We start from the raw sequence: 18,945 nt of genomic DNA, 5'->3' as shown, positions 1-18,945 counted from the left end.
ATATATTAGATAATTTCTGGTATGAATCATTTTTTTTCTTTTTCTTCTACCTTAGACCTTCTCAGTTTTGTTTGTTTGTTGTTTTAATTATATCTTTTTTTTGTCTGAAGAGCAAAAATACTGTCTCAACTGACCAAGAAGGATATGGGAAAATTTATTTCCTTATTGTTAACTTCTATTATATTTTCCCAGTCAAAATGTATTGTAGAAATGATGCCTAAATCTTCAGGGTACACTGTATTTTCCTATGGTTCAAAACATTATATTTTCCAAAATGGATAAAAGCATCTATTTCTTGAAAATACTGTAAACTTGCCACAATTAGTTGTCATTCGCCTTTGGGCCAAAAATGTAGCTCCATAGTAGACCATTTGCCTACTATGTGAAGCCCTGGGTTCATTCCCCAACATTATAATCAAAATAAAATAAAATCAATAGTAAAATAAAAGAAAATACCTGGTAAATCAAGAGGATGTGTGGGGTTGGAAGACAGAGGGAAGAATGATGAAAGAGGCGATACTGACCAAGATGCACTGGACTCGCAAACTTATATGTTGATTTGAAATACCTTTTTCAATTATTGAAAGATAATATAAATAAATGAATGAATAAATAATAAAAATGATCAAATAAAAGAGTAAAAACTAGCTTTGCCAATAAAGGTTTTACTCAACTGAAAACCTTGTAATAAACTCCTATTAGTTATATGGTAGGTGCTTTTACATGGTCTATTGTACTAGTATGATATCAGCCACATGCTCTAATTCTTCTATTACAAACTAAAACATGACATAATAGTGAGATTCCTGCCTCTACTCCTCTGATTCCCTATGTCCTATGGAGTTTTCCATCCCTATCCTGATCTAGCATTTGAATTAAGACGAGACACACATGGATCTACCTAAAAGAAGATCGAGTTTAGTGTTAGCATCCCTATCACTCAGCAATACAAGACAGAAGAAAGGCATTCCGTCCCCCACAAGAGAGTATACAATTTCCTTTGCTACAAGGAACTCTCCCCAAGTTTCAACTTAAACTGGTATTTCTAAACCAGAATCTCATGGACTTGCATTAGAGGATTTCATCCGCATGACTGTCTTGCTTACATGTGGTTTCTTGTCCTGTAACAGGATCACTGGCCTCTTCTCCAAACATGGCATAGACTGTGACTGTGTATTCTGTATTGGGGAACAATCCAGTCAACTCAATGTCTGTGTGGGTCTCGCCGATTTTCATCTGAAAACAAAACACATCATTAGCTCATATGCCGGTGTGTATTATCTCCACTGATCAGAGTAGAGTCGAAGAAAGTTAAGATTTTTATGGAATATACTTAGCATCTCACAATCCTTTCATTAAACAGGCTTTAGTCATAACTTTGTAGTTGTCTCCTGTTGCAGTTCATTAGCAGCATTTAACACGAAACCCTATGAAACTGAACGCCTTGTGCATGCTACATTGAGATAGCATGCTACATCTGGATCTGTGACCAACACTATTGAGAGTCAGGTTCCCAGAACAGCGGGGATAGAATTGAATCAGAAAATGTTCTCTAGCGCCGGGTGCAATTGCTCACTTCTGTACTCCTAGCTACCCAGGAGGCTGAGATCTGAGGATCGAGGTTCAAAGCCAGCCCAGGCACTAAAGAACTGAGATTCTTATCTCCAATTAACCACTAGAAAATCAGAAGTGGCACTGTGGCTCAAGGAGTAGGCTAGTAGCCTTGAGCTGAAGAGCTCAGGAACAACACCGAGACCCAGAGTTCAAGCCCTATTACCAACAACAACAACAAAATGTTCTTCAGAGATCAGAACCTCAAGGTCATATGCTGGAAGCAGGGCCAAATAGGCACCTGTCACTACTTGCTAATTCTAACCAGTCCTCTGATTGGATGCCCAGTTTTTGCTTCAAGTTGGCTTAAGTGGGGTCTTTTTTTATTTTAGTAAGATTTTTTGCATATATTTTTATTGTGATTAATAGAAGGGTTACATTATATTCACCAGATAGAAGGTGCATTACTTCACAAACATTGATATCCTTTCTCATATCTTGGTCCCCATTTCCCTCCCCCACACCCCCACCCCTCCTCTTGTTTTCCCCCCTTCCCTGTCCTATTTCAAATAACCAGATAAACATATATACAATATATCAGATAACAACGTAAAATGCTGTAACAATATGACATAACCAAAGGACAGCAAAAGAGATGAGAGATAACATAGTACATTAAGGACAACAATCACTCATTATATGGCTTTTGTTTCTATATCCTGGAGGTCCTATCATTTAGTGTCATAATATATGGCCTTATGTATCTAGGTTTTGTTTTATTGTAACTCTCTGCTAGGAGAGCCCAAGGTTTCTACTGATTATGACAAATGAGGGAAACTATTGAGCCTATGTTCTTTGAGTCTGGCTTACTTCACTTAATATGATTTTTTCTAAGTCTTTCCATTTCCTTACAAATGGGGCGATGTTGTTCTTTCTGACAGCCGCATAGAATTCCATTGTGTATAAAATACCACATCTTGTTGATCCACTCATCAACTGAGCAGCATCTGGGTTGGTCCATATCTTTACTATGGTAAATAATGCTGCAATGAACATTGTTGTGCTGGTGGATTTAGTATGTTCTTGTTTCTGCATGATTGGGTAAATGTCAAGTAGTGGAATTGCTGGGTTATAGGGGAGCTCTATGTTTAGTCTTTTGAGGAACTGCCATACTGCTTTAAGTGGGGTCTTTTTTAAACACTCCATTTGAAAAAGGGATATGGATTTCAACTTTCTTCCAGTATTCAGAGTAGATAGATCTATTTTGATGTCCAACTTAGCAACTTGATCTTTTGTTTTCAATTATATTTTATTTTCCTCAGAAAATGGGTACATTTCTTCTTGAATATTGTTACCCCTTCCCATGTTTTTCTCCAAGTTTCCCCCCTCACCCCCTCCCAATCATCTTGTTTTTCCCCTTCCCTTCCCTATTTCAAATAAACAAATAAACATATATACAATTTACCAGATACTAAAGTCAGATACAGTAACAACATGAGATAAATTATAAGGAAAGAAACAAAACAAAAGAAAAAAGGAGAGAGAGAGAGAGAGAGAGAGAGAGAGAGAGAGAGAGAGAGAGAGAGAGAGAGAGAGAGAGAGAGAGAGAGAGAATAACCTCTCACGGTAGGCTGAGAACAATGAACATAAAAATAAAATTATTATTTCCATATCCTGGAGTTCATTTAGCTTATCCTCATCCTGTGTAGCCACATCCACATAACTATTGAACTGTTGTGGATAAGCATAGAGCTTTCCTATGACCTAGCAATCCTGGGCATTTACCCAAATGTCCATAAACAAGGGCGTACTAAAGCTACTAGCACAACCATATTCATTGCAGCATTATTTACCATAGCTAAGATATGGAACCAACCCAGATGCCCCTCAATAGATGAATGGATCAAGAAGATGTGGTATTTATACACAATGGAATTCTATGCTGCCATAAGAAAGAATGACAACATTCTATTTCTAAGGAAATAGAAAGACTTGGAAAAAATCATATTAAGTAAAGTAAGCCAGACCCAAAGGAACATAGGCTCCATGGTTTCCCTCATTTGCAATAAGTAGTACACATCCAGGACTCTCCTAGCAGCAATTTGCTCTTTGATTCAAGGATAACATTTCCGACCTTTGCAGTTGGTCATACCTGATAATAATCTCAAATGTGTACAATTGAGTGCACACATGTATCAAGCTAGCTTTATTTTCCTGAAGGATGGGGGAAAAATCTCCATAATCTTTCAGTCACATGATTGTGTCTTTTGCAAGTAAATTTTTAGCTATTCAGGAGGCTAAGAAGTAAGGATCATGGAGCAAAGCCAGCTCAGGCAGGAAAGTACATGAAACTATTTCTAATTAACCACCAGAAAACCAGAAGTGGAGCTATAGCTCAAGTGGTAGACTCTAGCCTTGGGCAAAGGAGCTCATGGATAGATTCTGAGTTCAAGTCCTATCACAGACAAAAAAAATATTTTTAAGTTTTGAACTATGTCAACATATACAATATAGATATATAAAAATAATATGATATAGCATTACTCAAATGTAACAAATATTAGATTTTTGTACTGTGAAATTCAGACTTGTTTTAGAAATAATTAAATAATATATTAAGATAAAGCACACATCCTTTCTCATACACCAGTTTACCAGTTCTATCCTAGTATTGATCTGATTGCTCTATATTTTTACTTCCATATTTGTATGTAGACATCTGACAACATATACTCTTATAGCATTTTACAATATACATAAATGGGACCGTACCAACCCAATCTTTTTTTTACAATTTATGAATTTTTCCTCTGTCATTATTAGGCTCTAAGATTTATCCATGCTGATGGATAGGAAAAGAATCAACATTATTAATGAATTCCTTTATGGTATTCATCAATATAAATATTCCATTCCTCTGTTGATAAGCATGTTGGTTACTTGCCATGTTCTATTCCAGCCAAGTATTTGCTTTGAGAATTCTTACAAGATGATTCCCTATTCTTTTAAAGTAATAAACAGCTTCAACCTGATATTTCCAAATATTTTCCAAGGTAGCTGTACAAATCTATATTTCTACCACAGCATGGGAGAGATTGAGTTCCTACATATTCATTACTGCATCATATTACCAGACTTCAAAAAGGTTTTGCTAGTCTGTTGTCTGGGAACCAGTAACCCTCTAATTTTTATTTCTCTATTTTATAGTAAAGATGAGCATCTTTCCCAGAAACTCCTTTTGAGTCTTTCATCTACCAGAATAATCCAAATCAACTTTAAATGCAAGTGGGGTAGGAAAAGTTTGTCTAAACTTAGAAATAAGAGAAATGATGTCATTAATCCTTCTTCTAGATACTATGATTTGCCTATTTTTGACTGTAGGGATTTCAACTATCAGAGGCAGCTTTTAGGTTATGTCAGAAAATCAGGTTCCAAACTGCCACACCCACTCCAGAAGCCAAGTCACTTCTCTAGTGCCAAGTGACTTGACATTGACCGTCCCTTAAAGAATTACTGAAATAATGCAATAGAGCAAAACCTTGATACAAAAGGCCATGTAGTATGACGCTAAATGAAAGGATCTCTAAGATATAGAAACATAAGCCATATAATGAATGATTGTTGTCCTTAAGGTACTATGTTATCTCTCATCTCTTTTGCTGTCCTGTCCCTTGGTTAGCTCATATTGTTATAGTATCTCACTTTGTTACCTGATATATTGGATATATTTGTATTTGGTCATTTGAAATTGGATAGGGAAGGGGGGAAAACAAGATGAGGGGTGGGGGTGGGGGGGAGGGAAATGGGGACCAAGACAGGTGGAAGGGTATCAATGTATGTGAATTAATGCACCTTCTATCTGGCAAATATCATGTAACCCTTCTATTAATTACAATAAAAATATGAAAAAAAAGAATTACTGAAATAAATCAATTGAGAGTCAAATATTCATAATTTAAAGTAGAATAAATGCTAAAAGTATCATACAAAGGAGATTTTATTAATCTCTCTTTCAAATGAGTAAGAATGGCTTTTAACTCAGTAGTCATTTTTTAACAGCTCACAGTAAAATAAATTATATAAACTTTCTGTTGGAGCCATCTGGTAAAATCTAGTATAAGCCTTAATAATTTAAATAGTCTTGAAAAAGTAACTCTATTTCTGGGAATTTAGTCTAAGGAAATAGCTAGACAATCATACAAAGATAAAGGGTAAGAATGTTAAGAATGTTAAGCATTATTTATATAAGTTATCACTATTTTCAATAATGTGAAGTTAATTAAACACAACTTGTTCAAACCAACAGTGAAATACCATGATTGTATAAAATGACTGCTTAAAAGATTCTTTAATAGTATAGGAACATTCATAAGAAATAAAAAAATAGCAGGCTACAAAAATGTTTTCATTTGTTATATTGAAATATATTGGGGAAAAAAAGGCAAGTAAATGTTACTAAGTCTTCCTAGGTAACAGAATTTTAAGTATTTGTTTTCTTTTCACCAATCTGACATTTCTAAGTGCTAGATATTCAATTTTCATAATAAAATCACTGGTCCTAGGAAAATCAAAAACTGTGCACTAGTGGTTCACACCAGCAATCCTAACTACTCAGGAGACAAAGATCTGAAAATCAGTTCAAAGCTATCCCTTACAGAAAAATCTATGAGATTCTTATCTTCAGTTAACCAGCAAAAAGCCAGAAATAGAGCTATGACTCAAGTGGTAAAGTGCTAGCCTTCAGCAAAAAGGAAAAAAAAAAGCCAAGAAAAAACCAAGAATCCCCGAGTTCAAGTACCAGTTCTGGCACACATATACACAGACACAGATACAGAGAAACTAGTGGGTGGGGAGGGAGAGGGAGAGGGGGGAAGGAGCAGGAGGGGAAAGAACAGGAGAGGGAGAGGGAGAAGAGGTGGAAATTGAGAGGAAGAGAAACATTCTAGGCCCATAGAAGATGGCAGGAGTTACCTCTCTTTCATCCCCAGCGAGGCCTTCTGTGAGAGGAGCATAGAGAATCAGGTATCCTGTGGCATCAGGCACTGCATCCCATTTGACACGAAGGCTGTTCTCAGTCACATCATACAGTTCAAGATCTGAGGCCATGGGTAAAGCATCTGCAAGACAAGACCCTTTTTAAATGTTCAGTCATTTTTTAAGAGCCCTTGAGAAAAGGAATAACCAAGAAATAAGATTGGTCATATTTGAGGATTAGGACAAATCGCAAGATCAACTAGACCAGTAAAAAGCATGACACAGTATTGTTGTCAAATATAATTCTAGTGCCCTCATAATGTGGCCTCATTTTGCTAGCCATACTGTATGACTTTGCTTACACTTGCAAGCTCTAGGTATACATTTTTATTGGCGTATCTACAGCACTTAAGATACCAAAATGTGACTGATTTGCAGCTCTACTTCCTTAATAGACTAAAATGTACTTTCAATATGATTGGTTGATTTTTTTTTTTGGTGTCCATTCTTGGCTTGAACTTAGGCCTGGTTGAGTGTTTTCTGCTCATGGCTAGTGCTGTACCACTTAAGTCATAGCTCCACTTCTGGCTTTTTGGCCAGAAATTAATTAGAGTTAAAAGTTTTATAGACTTCCCTGGCCAAGCTGTATTCAAACTATAATCTAATCCTCAAATCTCAGCCTCCTGAGTTGCCAGAATTACAGGCATGAGTTGCCAGCACCCAGCTTGATTGATCCTTTTTAACAGATTATCTTTTCTCATGATCACAAGAATGTGTGTGTGTGTGTGTGTGTGTGTGTGTGTGTGTGTATGTGCAAGGTGTTATCATGATCATGCCTATGGAAGTATTCAGAAGATTGTTTCAATTGCTATGATATAGCTAATGAAGGTAGCTATAGCATCTTTATCTTGATATTCTACTGGACAAAAGAGCCACAGAGCTCTTTGCTCCACATCTGACAAATCTCAACACAGTTCTTGGTTCATAGCAGGTATTTACTAAAATTGATAAAAAAAATTATGCATCCTCATTTTACACTATCAAGGTTAATCTTCCCTAAACAAAGCAGAGATTCTTTTAATATCCATTTTAACATGTGGCCACTATAAATATTTATAAAAATGGAGCTGTGCCAAATACAGCATGACAATCGCATCCTACGAATTTGATTCAGGATCTATCAGTCTGGTTGATTCAGCTTAGAGAAGCCTGCCTGAGCAACACTGTACTGGAAGATACATGAAGTTCAATACATACATGTGGTTTCTGTTCCTCTCAGGCCTTCACTAGCAGTGTGGGCATAGATGGCAAAGACTGCTATCTGGTATTCCGTTAAAGACATCAAGTTTTTCAGTACAGTAGAAGATACACTTCCATCTACCACCACCTGGTTGAGAAATGAGAGTAGTGGACATCTCACATACAGAATTGAGAACAAAAAGCAAAAAGATCTTCCAGAACACTTCATTAAAAAGGAATTAAACAATCCATTAAAGAACATATCACATCTCATTCCTCTTGTCACTGTCAACTCTTGTCAAATTCCCCTAGAAAGTGATACACATCTAGTTGAATATCTCCAAGGTCATTTATTAATTCATATCTAATGGAAATATCATACCTAGGCTTATTACTAGCCTATTCTTATCCATTTAATAACAGCAGACACAAATTGTCTTCCATGAAACTTTGGAAAGCATATAAAAGCTTTGTCAGTCATGAAAAACACAGAACCATTGATTTATCTTTCCAGATGATTTAACACTCCATAATCAACTTCTCTAACACTTGAAGGAGAAAACAATACAAATCCTTCCATGGTACAGAAGAAAATCACACAACATGCCAAGGTCAAATGGAGGTTAGAATAACAAAAGGAAATGATTATTTCATCATGCATTAGCTTATTCTCTGTGAAGAACTATATCAAAGGTGGGAGAGGGGATGGTCCCATCATCTGGCAAAAGTTCTCTTCTGGGGTGGCCAAACCATGAAAAATGCTGGCCACAGATGCCTTATTATGGCTTTGCAATTGCACTAATCTCTAAAAACATTCATGAAACCCCAGCGCCTGGAAGCCTACCCCATTATATCACCACTTAACTTGGAGCACATGGTCTCCTTCAGGACAGAAATCTCAGACCACTCCCAAACAGAAAAAAGATGAATGAGCCTGGCCAGATAAATTAGCTACTGATAGCTTTTGCATTAGAACTTACTAATTTTAAAAAAGAAAAATAAGTTAGGTTAGAAATGTGCTGCTGAACAATGCTACAAGTTAATTAAAGGAACAATGAGGGAAGAATATATAAACGCTATAACCCAGAGAGATGGAAGACAATATAGAGATGTAGAAATTTCTTTCAGTAAAGTCATATAAAGTATTTGTAGGATAATAATCTCCTATATATACATTTCCATCTCAGAAAGACTGCCTCTTTCTTACCTCTTCTGGTTTCCCACCTCTGGTAGGATAATACACGACTCTGTATTTTTCCACTTTTCCTGGGGCATGAGTCCAGTTAACCATAAAGCTTCTGGCAGTGACTTCTGACGTGATCAGCTCAGTAGGTGGCCCAATAGTGGCAATGGCTGAGGCTAAATTAAGAAAATATATCAAATAAAACTTTTTCCCAAAGTTATTCACATGAACTTAAGAGATTCCACTAGTCACAGATGATTATGAATAGGAGGGGGTGCAAGTGGGAACAGGAATTAAAAAGGGGGTCATACAGGGAGATAGGATACAAATTGGCTCAAAGTACATGATGTTCATGAATTTAAAAAATCACAGTGAAACCCCCTCATATTACAAATGCAATAAATTTAAAACTAAAATTAAGAAAAGAGACAGAAAATAATCACTAGGAAATGAAAATGAATTCACCTTCAAGATTTCTTAACCTTTACAGGCACTTATCTGAGTGGACTTAAATTATCATAGTAACGTGAAAAGCCCTCAGATTTTTAATATCAACTGTGACCAGGAACCATTAAATACTTTCTGGTCAACCACAGGGGTGTGTGTGTGTGTGTGTGTGTGTGTGTGTGTGTGTGTGTGTGTGTGTTGGAAAAAGCTAAGATATAAAGCAGTCTCACTGTGAAACTCAGAATAATTTGTTCAAGGTCCTTCTGTTTGGATGTCCACCCCATCCCAAGAGATCTAGTCCAGAGAAGGGGAAAGGAGAAATAATGAAAGAGAGAGGGACATAAGCAGAACAGAACCACATTACACTCTTGCAAAAAGAAAAAAGTGAAAATAATACCAGATTCTTAAAATAGGACTTTGAGGCTCCTTCTTCTTCTCAAATCACATCCCTAGTAGAGTAGGTAAGGGGCCAAGCCTATTGTGAGAAGTACACATTTCAAGTCCATGAGGATATATCTTCAGGAGGGTGAGGGAAAAGGGCACAGAACTCAAGGGGAAAGGGGAGAAAAAGTACAGGGGTTGATCTCACTGGACACTGAGGAAAGTGAACTATACAACTCACAAGGGAAGGACTGGGAGAGAATGAAGAAATAGAAGACGCTGTACAATGGGGCAATGTTCTCATTATCTGGCTCATGTAATTATAATCCCCCTGTACATCACCTCTATAGTAACAATAAAGTAAATGAATTTTTTTAAAAAAAATCCACGAGGACTTCATTTCTAGGAAGGTAAAGTAGGTGTGTTTTCCTCTATTCTTTTTTCTCTATATGACTGAAAATTTTGGTAATTATATACAAGATAATCATAAGAAAATAAGAGAAATTGAAGAGAAAAAGGTAGGAGGCTAAGAGCCAGTACCAGAACTCAAGTAAGATCACAGTGGTGTGTCTCCTTTTGCTTTTTTACTTGTATATCTTAGAAATAAATGATAAAGCACTTGGCAACTTAGAAACGTCAATAGATGCATACAAATGTTTTCCCAACAAAGACTGCTCTCTCTAGCCAATGGATTAAGAAAACTTCAGTCTGCCAAGACAGAAAAGTTGAAATAAGAAGCCAAAACTTCTACCCTATCTTGGCTATCGTATCTATCCTCATTTTTTCATCCAAGCTACAGTAATAATAATAAATCCCTCCTACCATACTCTTCGAGATGGAAGGCTAATAAGTAGCTTTCTTCTCTGAAGGCATTAAAAGACAGAAAAATCAGGGCCTGGGAGTTTTGCCTAGTAGTAGAGAGCTTGCCTAGCATGCACGAAGACCTGGGTTCAATTCCTCAGTACCACAATCATAGAAAAAAGCCGGAAGTGGTGCTGAGGCTCAAATGGTAGAGCTCTAGTTCTGAGAAAGTCCAAGGACAGTGCCCAGGCCCTGAGTTCAAGCCCAGGACTGGCAAAAAAAAAAAAAAGACAGAAAATCAGTAACTTGGACGTGTACACCTATTTAGCGAAATGACTGTGTCCCTGCTTTCTCCATCAGAATAGTACCAGAGAAAACCAATTACATCACAAGTTACAGCCACTGTGAAACACTTGAAATGTACTATTACAAATGCCACAGAAACAATAAGATAAAAGCTCTCAAAAAAGAAATAGAAAGCATTAGCCAGGTGAGTGGTTCATGCCTATAATCCTAGCTACTCAGCTGTCTGGGATCTGAGAATCATAGTTCACTGCCAGCCCAGGCAGGAAAGTACGTAAGACTCTTATTCCAGTTAATCACCAAAAATCCAGAAATGGAACCATGACTCAAATGGGAGAGTGCCAGTCTTGAGAAAAAAAAATCTCAGGCACTGAGTTCAAGGCTTGGAACTGGCACAAAAGAAAATTTGTAAAAATAGAAAGCATTACCAAAGATGTAAGGAATATTTTTTAACCAAATGGAAATTTTAGAAACAAACCAACAACAACAACAACAATAAAAAAACACCTTAAAATTTTTGTTGACTGAATGGTTGGCTCGAGATGTGGGAAAGCACCTACTTAACAAGCATGAGGTTCTGAGCTCAAAACTGAGCACTCTTAAAGAATTTTTTAAAAGGAAAAGAAGATCTGAATGACTGAGCTCGACAGCAGAATAGAATGCACAGAGAACAGAATCAATGAACTCAGTTACTAGAGCAATAGTAATGACCAGGGCTGATTAAGAACATACTTATAAAAAAAAGGAAAACCTAATGGAGACTCAAAGATATGTGGGGCTATAACAAAATATCTAAAATCTACAATCCCAAAAGAAGAGAAAATAGTGCTCAGAAAGTATTAGAAATTTCTGAAATTTTACCTCAAAAAATTCTTACAAGGTAAACTTCTGAAAATATAAGAAATAAACATTTTTAAACAGTGGGAGAGAAATGGGACTTTATTCATAGATGGAAAACAGTGCAAATGACAGCAGATTTCTCAACAGAGACTATGGATACCAGATGGCAGTACATGTTCCTAGTACATAGTACTGCATAAATCATAGTGTGCAAGACAACCATACAAAAAAATCAAGTTTATCTTAATTCACAAGCAAGGAACATATGAGCAGTGAAATTAAAAGTACATTGAAAAGCACTCAACATTAAATGCTTAAAATGTAATTGTAGTAAAAACCTATGTGGGACATAATTATATAAATAATAAACCCCACAAAATGCTGATGAAAGAAATCAAAGAATGTATAAGATATATATGTGGAGTAAATATTTCAGAAAAGAAAAAAATGATTCTTCTTTGATCTATGGCAATTGATATTTTATCATGGATAAATAATTCAGTGCAATTCCTTTCAAAATTTTAGTGAACTTTTCTGTAGATTATGCGAAAATTTAATTGGAAGGAATAAAAACTAAGAACAAAATAAATTAAAGAATTAAAATAGGGAGGCCGGGAGTTTGGCCTAGTGGTAGAGTGTCTGCCTAGCATGCACAAAAACCCAGGTTCGATTTCTCGGTACCACATAGATAGAAAAAGGCTGGAAGTGGTGCTGTGGTTCAAGTGGCAGAGTGCTAGCCTTGAGAAAAGCCCAAGGACAGTGCTCAGGCCCTGAGCTCAAGCCCAGGACTGGCCAAAAAAAAAAAAAAGAATTAAATAGGGGCCTTATATCTGTCTAATTTCAAAACATATGGATACAGTAAGTCAAACCTGTCTTGATGGTGGAAGAAGGTTAGGCAAGTGGACCTAACAGAGCAGTAACTAGAAAGTCCTGGGGGGAAAAATCTACATAAATATTACCATCTAATACTTCATACACAAAAATGTTCAGTTAGAGAATGGAAAAGTCATGAGAAGATATTTCACCAGAAGACATACAGATGTAAAAATAAGCATGTGAAGAGATATTCAACCTCATTAGCCACAATAGAAATAAAAATGGCAATCACTGCTGCTCATTCTACATTTGTCAGAATGGCTGTACTTAAAAAAAATGGCAATACCAACAATATTTGGTGAAACATATGTTTCATAGAAACCAGACTACTCACCCATTTTTAATGGGAATATAAAATACTACAGCCACTCTTCAATCTGGTGGTTTCTTAAGAAAAACTAAACTAGACATGCATGTGAGTGGGATATAGTCCAGCCATTGTAGTCCTGGGAAGTATTCCAGGGAATGTGTGAACTTGTGTTCACTCAAGAACAAATACACAAATCATCACAGCAGCTTTATCCACAGTAGCCCCAAAGTGGAAAGAATCCAGATGTCTTTCAATGTGTGAATGGTTAAAGAAACTGAGTGACATCCATATCATGGGATATGACAGTGCAAGAAAAAAGAAACTACAGAGCTGACACACAAGAGAAGTTGAGTGCATCTTCAGGATATCCTTCCCCACCAAAAAAAACCCTCCAATCTTCAAATTTTTCATACTGAATAATTCCATGTATATACTTTCAAAGTTAAAAAGACAAAGCAGAAATGAAGAACAGACGGGTAGACATCAGGGTTTAAGAAGAGGATCAAGAGGGGTAGAAGTTTGGGGGTTATGAGTGGGCAAGAGAAACCATCACGGTGGTGGACGTGTTTCGTATCTTCACTGGATCCGTGCTCATGTCATCCTGATAGTATCACTCACACTGAAGTTTTGCAAGATGCTACCTTTGGGGCAAACTAGTAAACAATATACAATCTCTATATGCCTTATTTCTTACAACTATATGTGAATGTACAATTATCTCCAGATTCAATATTTGATTTTTTTTAATGTTAAAAATGTAACAGAGTAGAGAAATCCATCCAGGGGTTAACATGGCCTTCCCTCCCTGCCTCAAAGCCAGACATTACCCTGGGTCTGTGCCCTCTGTGTTCTGATGAGCCAAGTCTTCCTAAGACCTGAAGAAAGGAGTTGCAATTTTACCTGGAACACAAGGAACGTTTACACTCTTTGAGGCCCTTCCTGAGCTGTGATGGATGCCTACATCCCACGCGTACCCTGTCCTCCATTACCTTTGATCGCCTTGTCTTGCTCTTCCACCCGGGAGCACACGGTCCTTGTCAGGCTCTCCACCACCGTGTTCATCAGGTCAAATTCTGCAACGTTGTACACATGAGTGCTGTCGGGCTCAGAGGCGATCTCCTGCAGCTCATTCAAGTCGGCATTTTTCACCCCTGGAGAACAAAGGGAAAGGTGGTGTTGTTCACAACAGGGTAACCAACAATCCAATGTGCTATGGATAAAACAGAAGGTATTATCTGCCTGTCTGTCTGCCACCTTGCTGTAGGAACTTCTATGTCCAGAGTGATTAAGTTACCCTCCCCCTAGATAATAGACTTAGATCTGCTGGGAAATACTTGGTCCTTCAAAAGGACATGTTTCCACTGGGTGGTTCCTTCCTGTAGTACTAGCCTACTCAGAAGGTTAAGATACAGAAGATTATGGATCTATAAAATCAGTTTACTGATTGAAAAAATATTTCTAGAATTAAAAGTATATATGTATATTATATATTCATATATTTATTTATATGTATGTACAAATGTATATTGAAATACATACATATTTATATATTATATATGTATGTATATGAAATGACTATTATATGGCATTAAGCCAAGAAATGGCACTTTCTTCAGAGATTAAGGGTAGTTTTTTTTAAACAAAACATACTCAAATACCATTTTCTGTCTAGTAACCACCGAAATTTTCCTAATGCAAATAGGAGAATTCTATAATATCAGCTGAATTCTTGACAGAGGGTCAAGCATAATGCTAAGTGTCTATAGCCTAGAAGAACATTGAGTGGGCCAGAAACTCACAATGGACAGGGTTTTCTTTCTGTGCCTCTGCAACTATACAAACTGTTTTGTTCATCTGTCATGTTACAGGTGAATATACATACACATAGTTAATTAAGTTTCTCAAGGATGCACAGCTAATAAGTGGACATCTGGGATTCTACTATATTTACAGCACCTCTCAGAAGCTGGTGTGTTAGACTGAGTAGAGGAAGTTAGAAATTCAAAGGAAATGGGCAAGGTTGGGTTTTATGAGTGTGAAGGTAGATTCTCTGTCTCAGACTTCAGCAAACAAGGAACCTTTCTCTTCATAAAAACCCCATTATTTTAATCATCTCTGCGAAGTATAAGGAGGTTCTTCAGACATAAGAAAGAGAGATGACCCAGGGTAACCGGAGTTACTTCTTAGATGCCTGGCTGAGCTGATTCATTTATCTTCCAATCTCCATGTATTCAGTAACAAAGCATTAGTTGTCTCTGAACTATGTGCTCTAGGAGGTTATAAGATAATAAATACTGCTGCTTTCCAGGTAATTTCCAGAAGGGACCAAATCGCATTTGATGAATTCATTTGAAGTTTCATTTTAAAAAATCCATTTATTATTAACTAGAGCAGAGAATATAAACACATAAACCACATAACCACATAAATCAATCCTTCCCCTACCACCAATAATCTAAAGCTTCCACAGAGATTTACTTTTTCTTTTTTTTTTTTTTGCCAGTCCTGGGCCTTGAGCTCAGGGTCAGAGTACTGTCCTTGGGCTTTCTCAAGGCTAGAGCTCTACCACTTGCACCAAAGCACTACTTCTGGCTTTTTTCTATGTATGTGGTACCAAGGTATCGAACCCGGGTCTTCATGCATGCTTAGCAAGCACTCTACCACTAGGCCAAACTCCCAGCCAGAGATTTCCTTTTTGGATAAAGACATTAAAAATATCTCTGCTGTTTTCCTTTCCTGAAGGACTTTTAAAATGCACATTACAGTTTATATCAATGCTGTGATTTTAGTTATAAGCTTAGTGACCCTCAGACAAAACTCAAAAGCATGTACTCAAGAATAGTGTAAGGTAGTCTGAAATATCTTATTCTCCTCCCCCTCTATATCTTTCTGCAGAAAGTAATTTGACTACTGCCAGTGCGTGGAAAAGAATGGAAATGACCAGTATGATTTGGAAGGAATGTGTTTAGTCAAGACTTTTCTTTGCTCATCTTTGTGTCCTAGCACCCACCACATAGTACATAATCAAATATTTCTTGAGTAAAGCATTCTATAACCCACACTATGAATAGTAAATCTAAGAATGAGTCAAAAGAATGTTGTTTTCTCTCATCAATTGCTCTCAAGAAAATATACTGCTTAACTTCAGAGTAGTAAACATTAAAAACAAGCAAATTGAAGTCCTTTCTCAAGTCCAAGCCTCTGGTGTATTTTTAGAATTATAGTTAACATTACAGTTAAAGTCATTTGGTTGATTGTGCATTTAAGCTCCAGGAATGTACTTAACAGCTTTCTGCTCTAATTTGCAGTGCTTATTTGCCAATTTCTGTAGTAGAAATACCTCTGATTTATTTTTCTACTATTAATATGAGCCTACAGGTAGAGGTAGGGGTAAAATGTGCCCAACTGGCTCTTGTACCTGGATGAGCAGGTTTCTGCATTTCTTTGAAGGTGTAACAGCCACCTTCCCTTCCACAAACACGTGCACACAAAAGGAGTATGGCTGAAATTCACTGAAGCAAAATTTGCACACAGCATATTCTTAATTTGTTTTGTGGCTTTTTCTGTGAATGATTAATATACTGGTCACAGCTATATCACTGCTTGATAATACTCTTCATTTATTCCAAAAATACTTCTCTTTCATGAGCCTTTAAGAATCCTTTCAATACATTATCCCAACAATCAAAAAAAATAAAATTAAATTAAAAAAAAAAGAATCCTTTCATGCACCAACTCATGCCACAACTACATCTTGGTACTTGTTAAATGCCAATAGCTACGTTACATAAGTGGAATGAGAGATGAAGATGTAATCTCCCTACACTGACTCATTGTTTAGAGATGCTGCTAGGATAAGGAAAGGAAACAGAAGAACATGAGTTTTAAAGCTTTTGCAACTGTTCTCAGTACTTGGCCAGAGAGTGGTAAGAAATAAATCCACCTCCTCAAAGTCTACTCAGAAAAATTTTCTAATTAAATGCAAAACACGAAACTTTTAGGCTCCTTTTCTAAGAGAAGGAAACTAACTTAGCAACACACATACAGGAGCTATTCAAATAGGTTTACCAGCTATTGTCAAGTCTGGGGCATATTTTCAGGGTCCAGACACAGTATAGCTTTAATGTAAAGATTAGTAGCCTTCTTATTCCTAGATGTTTCAGTTTAGTAGGACTAGACCAGGTCCATAGACTCAGCTTGTTTATACTGAATCCAGAAATGTCTCTCCTAATCGGCATATATCTCCAAGGTGAAGAGTATGTTCTCATAGAAGAGCTATCTCACAGAAAGTTCATGAAGAGGAAATTTAACTATTAAGTGACCCTGAAGAGGACGTCCTGACTAATTAAAAGGAAGAAGACACAAGCCTGACCTTTGCATGCTACTCTATGCTTTTCAAAATGTTATGTTTTTTTCAATTGTATTTTATTGTCAGGGTGATGTATAGAGGGGCTACAGTTACGTTAGCCGGGTAGGTGTGCATATTATTTCTCAAACATTGATACCCTTTCCCATGTTTTTCTCCCAATTTCTCTCCCTCTATCTTGTTTTTCCCCTTCCCTTCCCTATTTCAAATAAACAAATAAACGTTTTTATGTTTGCCATCCTGCATAGGAACCCTGACTTAGTGTGCAATAGTTAGCATTGTTCTCATTTTAAAGGCAAAGGGGCAAGGCTCAGATCGCAGGTCTGCCTATGAGCTCCAGCTCTCTGGTTTTCCAAGCAGTAGACTTGGCATGACACATTGGCTTACGAGGTGTGTCTATGAGCTTAACGGAAACTGGACGGTGAGGAATACATACCTATGGCAAACAGTTCTACGCCAGACTCACGAAGGTTTCTGGATGGTGGAATAATATCATCTTGAGATTTTCCATCTGTGATTAAAATGCCAATTTTGGAGACTGCAGATCTAGATCCTGCTTCTGGTTTAAAGCTATTTTCAAAAATGTAGTTCAAAGCAAGACCTAGGAGAAAACAAGCAAAAATAAACAGAAACCAGTCATCTCTAATTTTAAAAAAATGTCCTCTAATCTTGCAAAACATAATCACATGATAAGTAACTTCTTGAGCTAAAAGAGTTTTTATTAGATATGAACCTTTCTCATTGCCAGATCTGATAATATGAATTAAAGTCCAACAGAATAAACACAATAAAATGATTGAACACTGAATTGTTTCACAGAACAACAGATGTTAATACATTTCAGCTTTCCCCTCAGACTTCTTTTGTTCTTCCCGTATGGAAATGTTAGCAGTGATCTCTGTGTATAGGTTAATGCACTTCAGTTCTTTGACTAATAACCATATACTTCTCTTACAAATATCTTTCATAAGCACTTTGTTTTTTAACACTACGGCAATGTTATTAAAGCATCAATGACTACTTTCTAGGTACTAAAGTATGAAGGAATACGTTAGGTGATAGAAATGTAAGAGAACAACAATACTTGGCCTTGAAAGCCATTGTATGCTGTTAACAACAGTTTATTTTATAACATCTACTTAGGAATAATAGTACATTTGTATTCCACAGATATTAATAGATCATATGTTTAAAATGTATGAGCTTGAATAATTAATAATGAAATAAGACTACAGGCTACAAAATATTGCTACATTTTTACTTTTTTATGTCCTAAAGAGCCAAAATCAATCTGCTCCTGTCTTCCTCTTCCCCTCTTTTCATTCTCTCCCTCTCAGTACTCTCTGTAGGAACAGTGTGGGTGAATCAAAAAAAATCACATTATACACTGCCCTTTGAGGCAATTTCCACACAGAAAAAAAAAATGATAAGTGCTATATAATATTGGTATATAGTTTCCATTTAACCAGGTTAGTCAACTAAGAAATTTTCTACTTAATTGTGCCTCCACTTGGCAAAGCAAACATCTTTTTTTCCCCCTGGGGGTCTATCAAAACATCATCAACTGCATCTTCATTGTTGAAGCTAAGCATCTATCACATGCCTGTGGAAGGGAACAGCCTCTTCAAAGGTGAAAATCCATGCAAATAGGAGTTGGAATTAGATTATTAGCAG

At 36.7% G+C, this 18,945-nt stretch overlaps 1 protein-coding gene across 1 annotated transcript in view; it reads right to left on the bottom strand.

The window, feature by feature from the left end:
- Col14a1 (collagen type XIV alpha 1 chain) overlaps positions 1-18,945 on the bottom strand; it is a 182,287-nt gene that overhangs the window by 117,509 nt on the left and 45,833 nt on the right. Inside the window, exons 8-13 of the mRNA XM_090339326.1 lie at positions 17,708-17,872; positions 13,895-14,056; positions 8,972-9,123; positions 7,783-7,912; positions 6,523-6,668; positions 1,107-1,236 (exon numbers count right to left, since the gene is read on the bottom strand). Of these exons, the coding sequence (XP_090195452.1) occupies positions 1,107-1,236; positions 6,523-6,668; positions 7,783-7,912; positions 8,972-9,123; positions 13,895-14,056; positions 17,708-17,872 (885 nt within the window). The remainder of the gene's footprint in view (positions 1-1,106; positions 1,237-6,522; positions 6,669-7,782; positions 7,913-8,971; positions 9,124-13,894; positions 14,057-17,707; positions 17,873-18,945) is intronic.

This window comes from Megascapheus bottae, chromosome 9 (genome assembly GCF_031878675.1).
Source record: "Megascapheus bottae isolate mThoBot1 chromosome 9, mThoBot2.hap1, whole genome shotgun sequence".
NCBI lineage: Eukaryota > Metazoa > Chordata > Mammalia > Rodentia > Geomyidae > Megascapheus > Megascapheus bottae.
Note: the sequence above shows the minus strand (reverse complement) of the source record. Positions and strands in the feature narration are given on the sequence as shown.